The sequence below is a fragment of the Saccopteryx bilineata genome, chromosome 3 (assembly GCF_036850765.1).
Source record: "Saccopteryx bilineata isolate mSacBil1 chromosome 3, mSacBil1_pri_phased_curated, whole genome shotgun sequence".
In the NCBI taxonomy this organism is placed as follows: Eukaryota; Metazoa; Chordata; class Mammalia; order Chiroptera; family Emballonuridae; genus Saccopteryx; species Saccopteryx bilineata.
In genome coordinates this window covers 76,077,816-76,098,372 of record NC_089492.1, presented here as the reverse complement: position 1 = coordinate 76,098,372, position 20,557 = coordinate 76,077,816, and the positions used below count along the sequence as shown (strand labels likewise).

The 20,557-nt window shown below is 40.5% G+C and overlaps 1 protein-coding gene across 7 annotated transcripts in view; it reads left to right on the top strand.

Annotated features, from left to right (window-relative positions):
- TPD52 (tumor protein D52) overlaps positions 1 to 20,557 on the top strand; it is a 100,300-nt gene that overhangs the window by 65,066 nt on the left and 14,677 nt on the right. For all 7 annotated transcript variants that reach the window (XM_066266375.1, XM_066266368.1, XM_066266370.1 and 4 more), the window contains exons 2-3: positions 9,638 to 9,753; positions 20,378 to 20,526. In XM_066266375.1, the coding sequence (XP_066122472.1) occupies positions 9,638 to 9,753; positions 20,378 to 20,526 (265 nt within the window). The remainder of the gene's footprint in view (positions 1 to 9,637; positions 9,754 to 20,377; positions 20,527 to 20,557) is intronic.

Below are 20,557 nucleotides of genomic sequence, written 5' to 3'. Positions count from 1 at the left end.
GGGCTAGGGCAGGGGCATGAGGTGCCGTGGGGGCTCCCGACGGCAGGAGCAGTGAGGAGGTGGGTGCCATGGGAGAAGTTGGGGCAAGGGAGTGCTGAGGTGAGAGGCATACTCAGGAGCTCACTGTGGTAGATTGGAGGAGAGAGAGACCATGAGGGAGCTTTGGGGGCCAGAGTCTAAGCAAGAACTAGCGAGAGCCTGCACGAGGCAGGGTGGTGGGTTTGCAGGTGAACCCTAGCTCAGGGCCATCAGAGACACCCAGGGAGGCATGTGGGAGGTCCCAGAGGAGCTGAGTTGGCAGACTGAGGCTCAGAGCTGGATACCCCGGAGATGTCACAGGTGACCATGACCGAGAACTGTTCTTAGTTGTAGGGGCAAAAGAAGAACAGGTGCCAGGTTGCAGGGGGTAGAGGAGTGATGGGAAGTAAGCCTGGGAGTCTGACATCATGGAGGAGGAGAGGAAGTGAGGGGATGACTTGTGGATGGGTACAGGTGGAGAGCAGCACAGCCTTACAGAACATTAACTTGTGCCCACCACTCTTTTTGTTCATTATCCTTTAGAGAGCAAGGTGTATTGCCTTTTTGTTTCTCTTTTTTAAAAATTTTTATTAACATTAATTTATTGTATTAACATGAATTCAAGTGTCCCACTTGATATAGCACCTTCACCCCACCCCATTGTCCCCTATTGCCCCTCCTTTGCCTCAGCCCCCTTTCCTCGGGGATTTGCTGTCCTGCTATCTGTATCTCTGTGTTATGTACGTATAATTTACTAATCCCTTCACCTTCTCTGATCCCATCCCCTCCTCCCCCTTCCCTCTGACAGCTGTCCCTCTGCTCCCTGTGACCCCGCCTCTGCCTCTATTACATTCTTCAGTTCACTTTGTTCATTAGATTCCACATATAAGTGAGATAATATAATACTGTCTTTCTCTGCCTGGATTATTTCACTTAGCATAATAATCTCCAGTCCATCCATGTTGTCATATAAAAGGTAAGATTTCCTTCTTTTTCATGGCAATGTAGTATTCCATTGTGTATATGTACCACAGCTTTTTAATACACTCATCCACTGATGGACACTTGGGCTGTTTCCAGATCTTGGCTATTGTAAACAATGCTGCTATAAACATGGGGGTTCATATCTTCTTTTGAATCAGTGATTTGGTATTCTTAGTATATATTCCTAAATGTGGGATAGCTGGGTCAAAAGGCAGTTCCATTTTTAATTTTTTGAGGAAATGCCATACTATATTCCATAGTGGCTGCACAAGTCTGCATTCCCACCAGCAGTGTAGGAGGGTTCCCTTTTCTCCACACCCTCGCCAGCACTTATCGTGTGTTAATTTGTTAATAAGCAATTCTGACAGGTGTGAGGTGGTATCTCATTGTGGTTTTAATTTACATTTCTCTGATGATTAGTGATGTACATTTTTATGCCTATTGGCCATCTGTGTGTCCTCTTTGGAGAAGAGTCTATTCAGTTCTTTTGCCCATTTCTTAATTGGATTGTTTACCTTCCTGGTGTTGAGTTTTAGAAGTTCTTTATAAATTTTGGTTATTAACCCCTTATCAGACATATTGGCGAATATGTTCTCCCATTGTGTGGGATGTCTTTTTATTTTGTTCATGGTGCCTTTTGCTGAGCAACAGCTTTTTAGTTTGATACAGTCCCATTTGTTTATTTTGTCCTTTATTTCACTTGCCTGTGGAGATAAATCGGCAAAAATATTGCTAAGAGAAATATCGGAGAGTTTACTGCCTATGTATTCTTCCAAGATTTTTATGGTTTTGCGACTTACATTTAAGTCTTTGAGTTTATTTTTGTGAACGGTGTAAGTTGGTGGTCTAGTTTCATTTTTTTCTATGTACCTAATTTTCCCAACATCATTTATTAAAGAGATTTTCTTTACTCCACTGTATGCTCTTACCTCCTTTGTCAAATATCAATTGTTCATAAAGGTGTGGGTTTATTTCTGGGTTCTCTGTTCTGTTCCATTGATCTATATGCCTGTTCTTATGCCAGTACCAGGCTGTTTTGAGTACAATGGCATTGTAGTATAACCTGATACCCGGAAGTGTGATACCGCCCACTTTATTCTTCCTTTTCAAGATTGCTGAGGCTATTCATGTTCTTTTTTGGTTCTATATAAATTTTTGGAATATTTGTCTATGTCTTTGAAGTATGCCATTGGTATTTTAATAGGAATTGCATTGAATCTATAGATTACTTTGGGTAATAAAGACATTTTAATGATGTTTATTCTTTCTATCTATAAACACGGTATAAGCTTCCACTTGTTTGTATCTTCCTTAATTTCTTTTTTCAATGTCTTATTATTTTCCGAATACAAGTCTTTCACCTCCTTGGTTAAATAACTCCTAGGCACTTTATTTTTTTGGTTGCAATAGTGAAGGGTATTGTTTCTTTAATTTCTCTTTCAAACAGTTTATTGCTGATGTATATATAAAAATGCCACTGATTTTGGGTATTAATTTTATATACTGCCACCTTGCTGAATTCATTTATCAGGTTTAGTCATTTTTTTTTATTGAGATTTTAGGGTTTTCTATGTACAATATCATGTCATCAACAAATAATGATAGTTTTACTTCTTCTTTTCCAATTTGGATGCCTTTTATTTCTTCTTCTTGTCTGATTGCTGTGGCTAGGACTTCCAGAACTATTTTGAATAAGAATGGTGAAAGACTGCACCCCTGCCTTGTTCCTGATCTTAAGGAGATTGTTTTTAATTTTTGCCTGTTGAGTATGATGTTGGCTGTGGGTTTGTCATAGATGGCCTTTATCATGTTGAGGTCTGTTCCCTGGATTCCCACTTTGCTGAGAGTTTTGATCATCAATGGGTGCTGGATTTTGTCAAATCCTTTTTATGCATCTATTGATACAATCATGTGGTTTTTATCCTTCCTTTTGTTTATGTGATGAATCACATTGATTGATTTGCAAATTTGTACCAACCTTGCCTCCCCAGAATAAATCCCACTTGATCATGATGTCTGAGCCTTTTTGTTTCTCTTTAACAGATAATGGGTTTGGGGCTCAGTGTTAGGGCTGTTGCAACAAAGTACCACAAATTGAGTGGTTTAAAACAGCAGAAATTTCTTTTTATTTTTAAAAATAATTTTTAATTTTTCTGTGATAGATGACGTACAATATTATATTAGTTTCAGGTGTATAACCCAGTTATCAGATATTTATATAATATATGAAGTGATCACAGGAAGTGTAGTACCCATCTGGTACCATACATGGTGATCACAGTACTATTGACCATCTTCCCTATGTTCCCTTTATATTCCTGTGACTATCTGTTGTTAGCAATTTGTACTTCTTAATCCCTTTACCTTTTTTCACCCAACCCCCAAACCCCCTCCATTCTGGCAAATCTGTTTGTTCTCTGTATCTATGAATCTGTTTCTGTTCTGCTTGTTTGTTTATTTTGGATTTTAAATTCAACATGTAAGTAAAGTCATATGGCATTTGTCTTCCTCCGCCTGACTTAGGTCACTCAGCACAATATCCTCTAGGTCCATCCGTGCTGTTGCAGATGGCAAAGTTTCATTCTTTTTCACGGCTAGACATATTCCATTATGTATATGCATGACTTCTTTATCCACTCACCTATTGATGGGCACCTGGGTTGCTTCCCTATCTTGGCTATTGTAAATAATGCTGCTGTGGCCTGGCCTGTGGTGGTGCAGTGGATAAGGCTTCGACCTGGAACACTGAGATCGCCCGGTTCAAAACCTTGGGCTTGCCTGGTCAGGGCACATGTGGGAGTTGATGCTTCCTGCTCCTCCATCCCCGTTTCTCTCTTCCTCCTCTTTAAACAAATAAATAAAATCTTTTTAAAAATTAAAAAAAACACACACAAAAACAATGCTGCTGTGAACGCATGGGTGCATATGTCTTTTAAGTTTAATGTAGAACAGCAGAAATTTCTTGTGTCTCAGTTCCGGAGGCTAGAAATCCAAAATCAATGTTCTGGAAGGGCCATGCTTCCCTGGAACCCGAGGGAAAGCCTTTCTTCACTCATTCTAGCTCCTGGTGGTCACCAGCAGGCCCAGGTATTCTTGGCTTGTGGCTGTGTCATTCCCGTCTCTGTCTCCATCATCACTAGTGTTCTCTGTGTCTCAGTATCTTGACACGTTGTTCTCCTCTGGGTCTCTGGGTCCCAGTGCCCCTCCTCTAATGACACCAGTCTTGGATGGAGCCCCACCGTAGTCTAAGATGATCTCATCATAACTTGATTATATCTACAGAAGAAGTAAAATGTTTCCTTTTGTGGGACACAACTCATCCCATAATGCCACTTGATTTTAAAGCTCATTTTTGTCCCTTTCTAGTTTTTAAACAAATCCCTGTCTTGGTTTCTTCTTTATACAATGAAGTGTTTGAACTAAATGATGAAAAATTCTTTTCAGATCTAGAATTGTATCACGGTGGCTAAAATGGTTGTAATAGATGATTATAGACAGTCTTGAAGGAAGCCATTGGTCTTAACTGGATGAAAGGTCTACTGTTGGGGTGAGTGCTCTGACATGGGCTGGCATGAGCTGTGCCCGAAGCACCTGAGTGGGAAGGTGCTTGTTAGACTCTCCATCATGGCTTCATTGTCATTGTGGGTTTAAAATTTGTTTGAAAAGGCGTATTTCCTTCCCTGGTTAATGTTTTTGGGAGTATTTGGTGAGGAGGTGGCTGTCCTTTGGAATACAAAGAGAAACTTAGTTTGAATAAATCCATAAATAAATTGATTCACATGAAACATTTGCTAGCATTTGCTCTGGTCTAGCATGGCACTGAGATGAGAAAATAGAAGTCTAGACATAGAGACGTGTTCACAACTAAAATCTTTCCCCTCTCTTTCTCATTCTTCCCAGACTTTCCTCCCTCACCACACACATTCCCACTGAAGCCGGAAACCAAAGAACTTCATTTTCCTCAAATTACTGGTGTTCCTCGAAGTCTGCAGTGTCGCATTGCAGTGCCATTTAAGACACCGCAGAAACTTGACCATTTTTTTAATCTTAAGAAACAAATTTATTATCCCACAGTTTCCATGAGTCAGTAGTCTGGAAGACACCTCAGATTTTAAGATGCACCATTATTTTGTGTTTCATTAAGGGAAAAAATTGCTTTAAGTTAAACTAAAAAAAAAAAAAAAGCTTTTATTTTCACTTAACTTGACCATAACACTTTTATGCATCCTTTTTAAGTAAAAATAAGTGAAAGTTGTTCTGTAGCATCTTCACATGCCCTAACTTACCTGAATTGCTTGTCAACCAGGAATAACCAGTGTCTGTTTTGTTTACCGAATGAATTGCAAAACTCCTCTGATGCAGCCTTCTTAAAAGAGAGGTCTGTGGTAGTTTGAGCCACTCACAGCCTTTATGCAAATTGAGGCATGATTACAGGTGATCAAAAACTCTGCCCCAAAGACTGCTTGCCTGGCTGGTTGTAAAGGGCATCTCAACTCCAAAGATGTGGAAGGAAAAACTATCTTAGGTTTGAGACGAACATCCTGGTCTCTGTCCACCTTCTCCTTTGCTCCCTGGCCAGTGAGCTCTCACCCGGCCACCTAACCCAGTGACCTGTCTGTGGGCTGCAGGCTCCCCTGCCCCAAACTCTCCAGGGGACCTGATGGGTGAAATTGAAGACAAGCAGACCATCTGTTTGCACAACTAGAAGAATTAAAGATGTGGCTAACATGTTAATAACCCAATGGGACAAATAATTCCCAATATTCAGTCCCTTGGACTGGATCGTGGTACCTGTGACTTTGAAGACAGGAAGCCCCATGCGCTCTCATACCCTCAGCAAAGTCAGAAGCCCCTGTGGAGAAAGCTAGCCCTCAGTCTCCAGCTTCCCTCTGAACTTGCCCTTTTCCCTCCCCACTCATTGGAATTTCTCTAAGAATAAGTGAACATGAAGAAGAAAGAGTTTAGAGTCAGAAAGACCTGCACAAATTATACTAACCTCAGAGGGCCTCAATATCTTTAATGGAAATAAACACCATTCTGCATAATAGTAGGAAGGTGGTTTTTTTATTTTTAAAAATTTTTTATGAGATAACATGGCAGTCTTCTGGCTGGCTGGTGTATTAGACCTCAGTAAATATTCGTCATATTTTGTCTTCTTTTTCTACATTTTAAAAACAGCTTTTCATCAGGTTGTGAGGAGGAACATTGAAATTAATAATTAAGAATTTCTTTGGATTACTTATAGTTTTGAATAATGTATGCCTTAAAATGTTTCCATTTCCCGACTTTCATGTTGTGAGTGAGAAATTAATATCTTTTCTGTCCAAAGCCAGACTTCATATCTACAATAGAGACTGCCCTCTTACCAGACATAGAGGAAATAGGGTGCTATCTAGAAAAACCTCTAAAGCACAGTTTGGGTTCCCAGGCTTGGGGAAACTGTCTGTGTGGACATGATGAAGCAATTCCTTTTGATCTAATGTACCAGGTTCTTTGACTTCGTCCAGGGTCTTATTTATCGTTGCTTCTAGATAGCTTCCCAAGTCTGACCTTCTAGTCCCGTCCCTTATCTTTATTTATACTTTGGAAATCAGTGATCTGAAACATGTGCTTTCAAATTAGACCCTCTAGGTTTGGAATCCTAACTGCACCATGTTTTCAGATGTCACCAGAGGCAGGTTAACTTCTGCCTTTCAGATGCCTCACCCGCAAATGGAAAGGGTTGCATGTGAGTGACGTAACATTCAGATCACTCCACTGGGATATGAGTATACATGGCATGCACTCAGTGATGGCTGCGGTTATTACTAATTTTCCAAAGTCATGCCTGTTATGTGCTGGTGATCTTAATGTCTGCCATTTTGTTCTCTTTTATGTCCTATGTTTTCCATTTCCATCCCTGCCCTCCCCAGTTGAAACCTCACCTTTAAATTCTAATGTTCATGATTTGCTGCCATCTTCTGGCTAGTATGGAAAAGGCAGTACATGAAACTGCTAACTTAGATTCTGGTGATAAAATCTCCATTTGGGTCATCTGGAGGTCCCAAAGCCAACTGTGGGCAATGTCATGACCCCATTTTCTGAGACATTGTATTTTCCTGGTAATCTAACTAAATATGTGAGTAGTATTAGAATCCCTTTAGATTCTTTTTGGAAATGGGCAGCTATGCTTAACACATTATCAGTAACCAGATACTGCAGTTTCCTTCTTAAGTAGATTTGCACAATGCTGCGTTATTAAAAAATACGAAAGAACCTGTGTTGTTTAAAGCATCATTTAGCATCTGAATTTTGGTTTTTTTTTGGGGGGGTTGTCATATTCTCATTGGAAAACTTGAAAGATCTAAGCACAACTGAAAAATAACTAATGCTTATAAGGAACTCTACTGTGGTTCTTTCTATATTGCCTGTGTGGTTGCTACCTGTGTCCTTATCTCATACTCCTTTGTAACTTAACCTGGTGACCTTGCCCACAGTTTGAATTGTCTGGAGTTGGAGTTCGAGGTGCCCCTGCCACATAGCGGGGGATGGGCCCACTGAGGCCTGTGTGCTAATCTATGGGGTTGAATTTTGTCCTGAATGCCATAGGGGACGACTAAAGGGTTTTAAGCTGGGGAGTGAGATGCACTCTGCTTTAGCATAGAAACATTAGTCAGGCAGCCCGTTCAAAGCTGTTTCAGAGGGCCCTATGGGAGCAATTGTTCTCTAAGCCTCACCATCCCTGATTGTACCTGCTCCATGTGGTCTCCCCAGCAGAGAGCTTAATCCTGGTCTGTTTGCCACCCCGGGTTTGTGGGTTCACATTGCTTCATCAGCATTGCTTTGATGCCTTTAACAATTCTGTAAACACCGTTCAGGCAGATACTTGTTTGACACTGTTATGCCAGCAATTAATGTTATTGTAATTACCAACTACCTTTATGCAGTTAATATACAGTACACAAGAGTCTTTGTCCCTTTTACAGGACTTATGCACAGGTCATGTCATTGATTTGGCCCCTCCTCTCAGGTTGGCCCCAGCACTGGCCCCTTGTTGAACAGTCTGTCACTCTCTCTCTTTCTCCTCTCTACCTGGTTGCCAAGTCCGTCATCTGCAGTGGACATCTTGCTTTGGGCTGACACCTCCTAGCTGCTGCAGCTGAACTAGCGTTTCTCAGAAATGGATGTGAGGGTGGAGTGGGGGACAACCTTGGCTTTAATGTTCACGGCATGAAGAGGGGCGACCTTCCTCTGATCCCCTATGTAAACACATCTGCTGCCACGGGAGACCACAAGAACACCGACCTGTGGCATGGGAATGGACGGGTCAGACTGTGACAAGGGTGTAGGATTTAAGGGGGCACCCAGAAGCTCAGTGACCAGGGTAAATCATCTGTTAATGTGGCAGCTTTAAAAATTAAAAGTAAAGTGAAGAAACCCATGATAAACCAAATACCAAAAGTTTGATCAAGAAGAGATCAGGAACTGTGCTGTGTCATGCTATTTTGGAGCCTGTGGCAAAAGAAAAAAAATCAACACCATTGAGCCTGTTGATTTAAAATTGGGATATTTTGTTCATCTTGGATTCTTTGAATTAACTTTGAGTTTTACAAATGATTGCATTAAAGTATTAAAATTGTACATATTGAGTTTTTTGGTGCAGCCAGGGTGTGGGGGCCTCCTGGCCTCACCGTTGCCTGTGCATGGTTGGGTGGGCAGAGGAGGGGGTGGTGGTGTTTGAGAGGTGGCCGCCTCCCTGGAGTTCTCTAGGAATGCTGGAAATACCGCATTCTTCCTGATGGGCGGGAGACGCTGGCTCTGGTCCAAGGGCGCAGGTACCATTGGAACTGGTCTTAAGTAATGTGGAAGCCTTTGCGTGGTCGCTGTTCTTTTCTCTGAATACACACATTAGGAATTTTAAGGGTATCTGCATCGTATCTATATTTGTATATAGATGTATAGGGAATGGCAAAAGTAGCTTTACAGTGTGCATTTGAAAAATAATGCATTAATAAATAATAATATAAGAACAAACTGTTTTGCATACTCACAACTGTAAATCTACTTTTGTCCCACCGTGTCTGTGTGTGTGTGTGTGTGTGTGTGTGTGTGTGTGTGTGTGTGTTTAAAAAGCTACAAGAAGGTGTTTCCTACATCCAGTAACTAATGGAAAGAACTAGAATAAGACTTGAGGCACTGAGTTTGCTGGGGATTTCTTCCTCACCCAGGTTGTTCAGAGTTGGCTCTAACAACGGAAGGAGGCTGAGGACACTGTGAGCCCCCTGGCTTGCTTTCTGTGAATTACTAGTCATGCTGACACTAGTTCAGCCTTTCAAGCCTTGCCAAGATCCTATCTGACCTCTTCACTCTTCTGCTTTTCAGTGATGGTATCGTGACAGGATGTGAACAGAAGCTGAGTGAATGCTATACTCTCTAGATTGGTGTTTTGGCAAAGTTTAAGCTGGTGGTGCTTCATGGTCAGCACCAACTTGTCTGGAGCCCTTTCTGGGGAAGCTGAGTCATTTTCAGGTGCAGATAGATGATGCGAGGGTCTGACTTCCTTGGCATGGGGCTGGCTGGGGCAGTGGAGGAGCGCAAAGGAAAACTGTACTTGGCTTTCCTATCTTACAGACTTTTTTTTTGCAACCCCATCAAGGTCTACTGAGAACAGACCCAGTACCCGAGGCAGGGGAGGATGTTGCTGCTACAATCAATGCCACAGAGGTCCTGTCGGAGGAGGAGCAAGAGGAGCTGAGGAGAGAGCTCGAAAAGGTAAGGGAAGTACTGCTTTTCACTCCAAATATAGTATCGTTTGTTTTTCTAAAGCACATGGTAGTATCTCATAGTCAGTCCCAGGGGAGACAGCAGTGTGCTCACCTGTCCTAGAGATGAGGACAGGGATGGGAGAAAGCTGAGAAGAGGTGTGTATGGGTAAAGAGGGTCTGGGCAGTAGGGGGAGAAAGAGGAAATGGAGGAGGGGTGTTGGTGGGTGTCTGTTTAGGGATCTTCCTACATTTAACACACTTGGCTTTTTGTCTACATTAGTGACTTTGTTCTGCCCTTGGTGGTGTTTTGGATATAGGCACCTTTCAACCTTCTCATTCTCTCTCTCTCTCTCTCCCTCTGTCAGTTAACTATTATAAACTGTACAATTCAGTGGCATTTATCCCATTCATAATGTTGTACAATTGTCACCTCCATGTAGTTTCAAAACATTTTCAGCAACCCCAGAGGACACTCGTCTTCATTAAGCGGCGCCCCCCTCCCCATTTCCCTCCCTCAGCCTCTAATAACCTATCAATATTTCTATGGATTGACCTATTCTGGATACTTCATATATATATATATATATATATATATATATATATTTTTTTTTTTTCAGCCCAGAGATGCAGGTGCCAGGAACTAGCTTGGGCTTTGGTATTTTTTTTTTTTTTTTTTTTGTATTTTTCTGAAGCTGGAAACGGGGAGAGACAGTCAGACAGACTCCCGCATGCGCCCAACTGAGATCCACCCGGCACGCCCACCAGGGGCGATGCTCTGCCCACCAGGGGGCGATGCTCTGCCCCTCCGGCGCGTCGCTCTGCCGCGACCAGAGCCACTCTAGCGCCTGGGTCAGAGGCCAAGGAGCCATCCCCAGCGCCCGGGCCATCTTTGCTCCAATGGAGCCTTGGCTGCGGGAGGGGAAGAGAGAGACAGAGAGGAAGGAGGGGGGGTGGAGAAGCAAATGGGCTCCTCTCCTATGTGCCCTGGCCGGGAATTGAACCCGGGTCCCCCGCACACCAGGCCGACGCTCTACCGCTGAGCCAACCGGCCAGGGCCTGGATACTTCATATAAATAGAATTTTACAACATGTGACCTTTTTATCTGGTTTCTTCCACTTAGCCTGTTTGTGAGGTTCATCCTCATGTAGCATGTGTTGGTACTTTTCTGCTTTTCACAGCTGAATGATACTCTGTTGTCTATATCTACAATATTTTCCATTCATCCATTGATAGACATTTGGGTGGTTTATGCCTTTTGACTCTTACAGAAATTTAAATACCTGTTTTCAATTCCTTTAGCAATATACTTAGAAGTGGAAATGCTATGTCATATGGTAATTCCATATGACTTTTGGGGGGAATCGTCAAAACTGTTTTCCATAGGGAGGACATCAACAATTTCAATACATCCTTGCTGCCAACACTTGTTACTTTCTGTCTTTTTCATTATAACCATCCTAGTGAGTATTGTGATGTTTCATTTTGGTTTAGATTTGTATTCCCTAGTGACTAATGATACTGAGCATCTTTTCATGTGCTTATTAGCCATTTGTGTATCTTTTTTTTTTTTTTTGTGGCAGAGACAGAGAGAGTCAGAGATAGGAACAGATAGGGACAGACAGACAGGAAGGGAGAGGAGATGAGAAACATCAATTCTCGGCTGCGGTTTCTTAGTTGTTCATTGATTGATTTCTCATATGTGCCTTGCCAGGGGCTACAGCAGACCGAGTGAACCCTTGCTTGAGCCAGAGACCTTGGGCTCACGCTGGTGTACCCTGCTCAAACCAAATGAGCCCATGCTCAAGCTGGTGACCTCGGGGTCTTGAACCTGGGTCCTCCACATCCCAGTCCGATGCTGTATCCACTGCACCACTGCCCATTTGTGTATCTTCTTTAGAGAAATGTTTATTCAAATCCTTTGCCCAGTTTTATAATAATTGGGCTTTTTCTGGTATTTTTATTGTTGAGATAAGAGCTCTTTATGTGATTTGCAAGTGTATGATTTGCAGATATTTGGTATGTTGACTTTTCACTTTCTGCAGTGTTTTCATGCATGAAAGTTTTACATTTTGATGAAGTCCAGTTGTGTTTTTCTTTGCTTATGTTTTGGTGTAATACCTAAGAACCCATTTCCAAAACTCAGATTATAAAGATTTTCCCCTATGTTTTTTTCTAAGACTTGTAGTTCTTATATTTAAGGCTTCGATCTGTTTTTTAGTTAGTTTTGTATATGATTTGTGATAGAGATCCAATTTCATTCTTTTACATATGAATATTTAGTTTTTCCTGAACCAGTTCTTGAAAAGACTATCCTCAACAAATGCACTTAGCATCATTGTCATAAATCAGTTGACTGTAGATCAGAGTTTATTTCTGGACTCTTCATTCTGTTAAATTCATCTACTTGTCTTTCCTTCTGAGAATACCACACTGTTTTAATTACTGTAGCTTTGTAGGAAGTTTTGGAGTTGGAAAATGTGCCCTGGCTGGTTGGCTCAGCGGTAGAGCGTCGGCCTGGCGTGCGGGGGACCCGGGTTCGATTCCCGGCCAGGGCACATAGGAGAAGAGCCCATTTGCTTCTCCACCCCCTCCCCCTCCTTCCTCTCTGTCTCTCTCTTCCCCTCCCACAGCCAAGGCTCCATTGGAGCAAAGATGGCCCGGGCGCTGGGGATGGCTCCTTGGCCTCTGCCCCAGGCGCTAGAGTGGCTCTGGTCGCGGCAGAGCGACTCCCCAGAGTCGCCCCTGGTGGGTGTGCCAAGTGGATCTCGGTTGGGCGCATGCGGGAGTCTGTCTGACTGTCTCTCCCCGTTTCCAGCTTCAGAAAGAAAAAACAAAACAAAAAAAAAACAAACAAAAAAAACAAAGGAATTGGAAAATGTAAGTTATTTACCCTTTTTCTTCTTTTTCAAAATTGTTACTTAGGATCCCTGCAATTCCATATGAATGTTAAGGTCTACTTTTCTTACCCCCACTAATGCCATTGGGATTTTGAAGGAGCTTTTATTGAATATGTAAATTGATTGGACAATCAAGGGAGTATTGCCTTTTTAACAGTATTAACTCTTCCAATCCATGAACATGGAATGCCTTTTCATTTATTTAGGTCTTCTTTAATTTCTTTTACCAATGTCTTGAGTTTTTAGTGTACATGTCTTATACCTCCTCGGATACATTTATTCCTAAGTATTTTATTCTTTCTGATGTGATTATAAATGAAATTTTCTTAATTTTTTTTCCAGATATTTCATTGCCATTGTACAAGAATATGGCTACATTTTGTATGTTAATCTTGTATGCTATAGCTTTTCTGAAATTTTTTTTTAGCTCTAATAGACATTTTATAGATTACTTAGAATGTCATCTGCATAATTTTACTCTTTCTTTTCATAACAGATGCCTTCTGTTTATTTTTCTTGCCTGTTGCTTTGGCTGAAATATTAAGGATGATGTTGAAGAGCAGTGGTGAAAGTGAGCATCTGTGTCTTGTTCAGAATCTTAGGGGGAAAGCTTTCCGTCTTTCACCATTGAGTGTGACATTAGCTTTCAGCTTTTATAAATGCACTTGCTCATATTGAGGAAATTTCCTTCTATTCCTGATTTGTTCAGTGTTTTGTTTTTTTTTTTATCATGAAAAGCTGTTGGGTTTTTTCAAATGATTTTCTGAACTTATTAAAATGGTTATGCATTTTTTCTCTTTATTCAATTAACGTGGTCTATTACATTGATTTTCATATGTTGAATGATCCTTGCATTCTTAATATAAATCCTACTTGGTCATAGTAGACATAGTAAATAGACGACCTTCTTTTAATGTGCCCCACGTTATTGCACTTCACAGATGTTGCATTTTGTACAAATTGAAAGCAGGATCCTCCATCAGTAAAAGGATGAGAACTCACTTTGTTTCAAGACTCACTTTATTGTGGTAGTCTGGAACCAAACCCACAGTATCTCTGAAATATGCTTAAATATTTTTTTTCGTATCTGCTGTGATTTCTTTTTTAACCCCTTGGTGGTTAAGAGTACGTGGTTTAATTTTTATATATTTTGAATTTTCCAGTTTTTCTTTTGTTTTTTATTTCTTGTTGTATTCCTTTGGGCTTGGAGAAAATACTTTATACAATTTTAAATTTATCAAGACTTGATATTTTTTTGCCCAACATGTGCTCTCTCCTGGAGAATGCTCCATATGCATTTGAGAAGAACACATCTTCTACTCTCTGGGTTGACCTGTTCTATACGCATGTGTCGGATCCAGTGCACTCATGGTCTTGTCCCAGTGCTGCTTCCTTACTGACCTTCCCTCTGTTCTCTCTTTCTTCACACAAGGTTTTATGAACAAGGTGGGAGAGGACGTGTGAGGCAGGTTGGTGATGACTCTACAAGGAGAGTAAGAATTTAAAATACTGAGTATTGAGTGCATGCCTAAGAAAATAAACAAAAGTATGTTTTCCATATGTGATATGTTTATTTCAGAAACAAAAAATGCTAAAGACAATCGAAAATACTTAAGATATGAAAGCTTTAGATGATCTGTTTCCAGATTTTTTTTTTAATACAATGTTTTGCCTGAATGGTGGTGGTGCAGTGGATACAGAGTTGACCTGGGATGCTGAGGGCCCTGGTTCAAAACCCTGGGGTTGTTGGCTTGAGTGTGGGCTTACCAGCTTTAGCACTGGATTGTCAGCTTGAGTGTGAGATCATCGATATGATTCCAAGGTTGCTGGCGTGAACTCAAAGGTTGCTGGCTTGAGTAAGGGGTCACTGGTTCTGCTTGAGTCCCCCAGTCAAGGCACATAGGAGAAGCAATCAGTGGACAACTAAAGTGAAGCAACTATAAGTTGATGCTTCTCCCTCTCTCTCCTCCCTCTCTTTTTCTCTCTTTTTGTCACTCTCTAAAAATATTTTTAAAATAATACTATGTAAATTTTATTTTTACGTTTTTCCCCTAGATATATCCTCACTCTTATTTTACTTTTGTATTATATTTTTTGGGAGTAACATTGGTTAAAAACATAAATTTATAGACTTTATCTATGTTTGTATTGTTATAAATAGTTCTTTAGTTTAAGAAGGCATTAATATAAACATCTATAACTTTTCCCCATTTAATACTGAATTTCAAAAACATTTTTATGCCAGTAAATAATCTTCTATAACCTCATTTTTTAATTGCTGCAAGCTCATTTTTAATTAATGAGCATATTATCATTAAAAGCACTTGGATTGTTTCTATTTTTGCTAGTAGGAACACTATTGTGATGGAAATACTTGCATATACTTTTTTAATTAGTGCTTCTTTAATTAGTTTTTTAGGAGAAATTTCTGGAAGCAGTGCTAATGGTTTTTAAGGATACACAGCTATTCCTATGGACACCAACCAGGCCAAAATGCTCCCAGAGATTTCTCACAGCACATGAGAGCAATTTCCAAAACCTTTCCAGAGATTTCTCACAGCACATGAGAGCAATTTCCAAAACCTTTCCAGCTCTCAATATTATTATTTCAGTATCAATCATATATTTTAAATAGTTATAACACCTAATTCCTACAGACTGTTTGCTAAGTGGCAATCCTTTGGAGACTGTTTTAGGTGTCAAATGCAAGAGACCAGTGCTTAATCCACGATTTTGAAGGGTAAAGTCACAGGTGACACACTGCAGCATGGAGTCTTACCACAGGTCTTTATGAACTCTGGTGCTTGTGCACTTAACTACCCTTTTATTTCTGTAGTATCTGTGCTTTATCAGAAGTTTATTCTAATTTTTAAAAAACTTCATGAGATATGGCAGGTATACTAACTTTTCTTCATGATTATAATAATACTAGGATGTGATAGTAGTAATTAGATATAACAAGAGTTGTTTACCCTTAAAACAAATAATAGTTTTTACTTTGGAAAGGTTTTACATCAGAGTCACTGCTTGAAATAGTTGTAGAAAATGAAATAAAATGGAGATTAAAAAAATCCCTCCTACTCGGTTTTTTTACTTCTTTTTGAGATATAATTTACATACCATCAAATTCATCCTTTTAAAGTTTACAATTCAGTGGTTTATGGATATTCACACTGCTGGACAACTGTCGCTACTGTCACCACTAGTAAACATTTTCCTGCCCCCCAAATAAGCACTGTTTCCCATTGGAGTCACTGTTCCTCCTTCCTCTCCCAGCACCTGGCAGCCTCCGACCTACTCTCTGTCTCCATCAGTTTGCCTGTGCTGCGTGTTTCATATTCACGGAATCAGACAAGATGTGTTTTTTTGTGACTTGCTTCTTTCACTTAATATAATGTTTTTAAAGTTTATCCGTGTTGTGGTACATATCAGTGCCTCATTCCTTTTTTTGTGGCTGAATAACATTCCATTGCATAGATACACACTATATTTTGTTTACCTATTCATTAGTTGATGGACATTTAGGTTGTGTCATATGGTCAATACACATTTAACTTTTTGAGGAACTGCCCATTTTTGCTGCCTAATTGCACCAGTTTACATTTTCACCAGCAATATATGAGGTCTCCAATTTCTATACATCCTTACCAACACTTCGTGCATTTTTTTGATTAAAGGCAACCTAGTGAGGTTGAAGGTTGATCAATCTCATTAATTTTTCTAATTACTAATGAATGGTATTGAGTATCTTTGCATATGATTACTGGCCATTTGTATAACTTCTTTGGTAAAATATCTCTAGTAATCCCCCTTTATCCATTGGGGACAGGTTCCAAGACCCCCCAGGGATGCCTGAAAATGTGGATAGTTGCGAACCCTATGTATACTATGCTTTTTCTAATACACACATATCTATGATAAAGTTTAACTTATAAATTAGATACATTAAGAGATTAGCAATAATAAATTATAACAATATGCTAAAGTCATGTGAGTGTGGTGTCTTGCCTTTCTTAGACTATCTTACCATACTGTACTCACCTTTTCACGTAAAGGAAGCGCTTTGCGGCTTCTTTTTGGTGTATCTGAATTGTCAGCATCATTACTCCTGTACTTTAGGACCATTAAGAAGTAAACATAAGGGTGACTTGGACACAAGTCCTGCCATACAGTCAATCTGATAATCCAGGTGCCTAGTCAGTGACTAATGGGCGAGGAGCGTCTGCAGCGTGGAGATACTGGGAAAAAAGGATGAATCACATCCCGGATGGGGTGGGGTGGGATGGCGTGAGATTTCATCACACTACTCAGAATGGCATGCAATTTAAAGCTTAAGAAATGTTGATTTCTGGAATTTTCCATTTAATGTTTTCAGACTGTGGTTTACCATGGGTAACAGTGAAACCATGGATAAGGGGTCTAAGGTCGGTGGATAATGGGAAAGGTCAGACCTGCGAACTTTGGCTAGGACCGCCCACAACCAAGTGGGCCAAAAGAAACTTCCCAGGAACCCTTTGGAAAAAAGCGATTGCTTGTCAGCCAGTGAGATTTCATATTAGCTCGACCACCCTAGGGACCCTTTAAATATCTCCCACGCGGGTCACCACTTGCGACTTCCCTGGCCTCCATCTTTCCTCGGGGCCAAGGAACCTCCCCTGGCGGATGCTCTCTGTACTCAATAAAGCCTTTGTTATTCCACACTTCGTGGCTCCGGCCCCTTCCTTCCTTCTGGGGGGGCGGGGAGTACCTTACAAGGGGGAACTACTGTGTTTAGACCTTTGTCCATTTCCAATCGGATTACTTGTCCTCTCATTGAGTTGTAAGTGTTCGTTATATATTCCAGATACTAAGCCCTTGTCAGATATGTTATTTGCAGATATTGTCCTTGTTCTGTCAGTTATCTTTTTACTTTTTACATGATGTGCCCTTTGAAGTACAGCAGTTTTAAATTTTGATTTAAAATAAAAAACTAGTTTATCTAGTATTTTTTTGGGGGGGTTGCTTGTTCTTTAGGTATCACATCCAGGGCTGTGAAGATTTACCCCTGTGTTTTCTCCTGAGAGGTTTATCGTTTAGCTCTTACATTTAGATTTTGAATCCATTTTGAGGTAAATGTTGTATTTAGTCTGATTTAGGGGTCCAACTTTATTCCTGTGCATGGAAATCAAGTTGTCCCAACAACTTTGTGGGTAAAGCTATTCTTTCCCACTCAATTGTTTTTGTACCTTGTTGAAAACCAATTGACCATGAATGTATGGGTTACTTCTAGATTCTCAACCATGTCCCATTGATCAATATGTCTATTCTTATGCCAAGTGCTGCACAGTCTTGATTACTGTAGCTTTGTAGTAACTTTTCCACTTACTGGTTTTACTTATATCAGAGATTCCTAATTATGCTCTCCTTTATTCTTTTAAGGTGCATATAGTATATTGAAAATACATAATATAATGACTATATAATAAATCGAACACATGTATTTTTTTTAATTAAGGCACTGTAGTTATTATGGTTTGCTCATATGGTTGAGCTCATGTTAGCAGCACAATCTAACCAAGAAAGACAGGAATACACTCAGCACAATCTAACCAAGAAAGTGAGGAATACACTGGGTTATGTGCTGTTCAGAAAGATTTACAGTGATCTTTCTTTCATTAGGGGAGGTTAATACTTCAGAGAATGTCAAAGGGTCAAAAACTTAGCATTTATGTCTATTCTTTGACATATCTGAAGATTTGGAGTTTGGGGAAAGAAAGAGTTTTGGAAACCGAATAATGAGCTGTGATAAGAATTAGCCAGTAAACTGAGACATGGAGTCAGACAACCTGGGTTGAAATTTTGATTCTTACATTATTAGTTTGGTGACTTAGGGAAAATTATTTAATGTTCTTGATTCTTAACTTCATTTATTTATTTATTCATTCAGATTTTTGCCTTTCTCTTTTCCTATTCCACTTTGTCAAAAGTGCTTTTAAAATGTGACTTCAAAAGTTGGTATTGTTATATATGTTGTATTGGAACAGCAAGATAAGACATCCTGCCACACAATCAATCAATTAACCAAATTAAGAAATTAAGGAGTCTTTTAATTAGCCAGCTATGCAGACCACACGGAGGCCGAAGCCCTTCAAATCAAGACCTCGACTGCATTTTGGAGTTAGGTTTTATAGGTGGAATTATATACTGATTGAGAATGGGGAGGGGAGAAAGCATAGCAGTAAAACAAAGCAGTGAAACAAGCTTTCTTACAATGTGTAACTATAGGGTTAATTTAGGGAGAAACATTCTGAGGACACCTGTGTCCTTACAAAGCTAGCCCAAGGCCACAGTCTGGGAGACTGGCCTCAAGGCCAGGAATAGTAAGTTCTGCTATAAGTCTCTTTGTTTTAGAGAAAGTAAGTTTTGACAAAAGTTATTCATGTTAAGAGCCTTTCTTTTCCACACTTCAGTATAATAGGTGAGGTTCCATCTGACAGAGGATTATCTTTGTTCTGCACCTGCATTCAAATTAATGCTGTCCTGGAGTTATGTTATCCTTTATTCTATTTGGTGGGCAGCCACATTAAATTTGATTTATCCTTCTTTCCTTTTCTTGAGTACTATTCTTCTTTGCTTCATGTCCTCTAAAAGATTTAATGAGCAGTGAAACGGTTTACTTAACAGCATGATTATGTTGTTTTAAAGGCCATGTTGTCTTTGCAGTCATAGACGTGTCGTGCAGGTCAGCGTTGAGAATGTGGCTTTGCAACCAGCCTGGAGAAGCATCTTTCTGTGGGTCTGAATATTAACGAATATACTTTAGGGATCCAGTTTTTATCTTCCTCGGACAAAAGAGCATTTTTTTTCTCTTTGGGAATCTGCCCTTTTTCTCTGGTTTCCTGGCCTAGATTTTGGCTGTCCTTAAGTGCAGTTGAGCTTTCCCCGACACATTTTAATCTCACTGTGACCCGTCTGCACTCAGGGCTTCCTGATCCAAGCCTTTCTGGCTCTCCTCCATGTCATGTCAGTGTCTCCAGTGAGATTCTCGAATGAATGAGACTCTGATGAGTCAGCATCTCTTTTCACACCAGGCACATCTCTGGTTTTGGCCACTTGATGGGGTGGTGGTCCTTGGATCAAGGGCCCACTTCTATCCACTTCACTAAAGGCTGGTCAGTTAGCAGCAAGGGGCTCACAGGGGACTTCTGCAGGGACCTTTAGGGGAGACAGTTTGATTTACTTATTATGGCTGTGGCTTCGGCAGGCACTGGGACTGACATTTCCTGTATAAACTCACATGAAATATGCAAAGAAGTTGAATATTGTGTTTTGGTGGGGGATGGAGACTAGTTTGATTTAGTATGCAAATATAAGTTTTTATGGGCATTCAAGTAGAACTGTCCAGCAAGAAATGTGCACCAGAAGTCAGGAGGGAGGATGTTAGAATAATTTGACTTCTATCTGTGTAGAGAGCCTCCATGAGACAGCTGAGAAAGGAAGTGTGGGGGCAGGGGAAAAGGTTGCGGACAACTCAACATGGAAATACGGTGGAAGAGATAAGAGAAGCCCCTCTTCCCAGGAGAAATGAGCATGTAACCAGTTTACTTAACAACATGTCCTATGTTCTCTTTAAAGAGACAGATAAATGAATCAAAAAATGTTTCAAAATAAATCGAGAATTTCAAGTGTAGTTTTGTACTAATAATCTTATCGAATGACCGTACTGTCTTCTTACCCCAACCTCCTCCTTGCAGGTGGAAGAAGAAATCCAGACTCTGTCTCAGGTCTTAGCAGCAAAAGAGAAGCACCTCGCAGAGATCAAGAGGAAACTTGGGATCAGTTCACTGCAGGAGCTGAAACAGAACATTGCCAAAGGATGGCAAGATGTGACCGCGACACCTGCGTAGGTCCCCCGACCACACACTGTTTTTGGA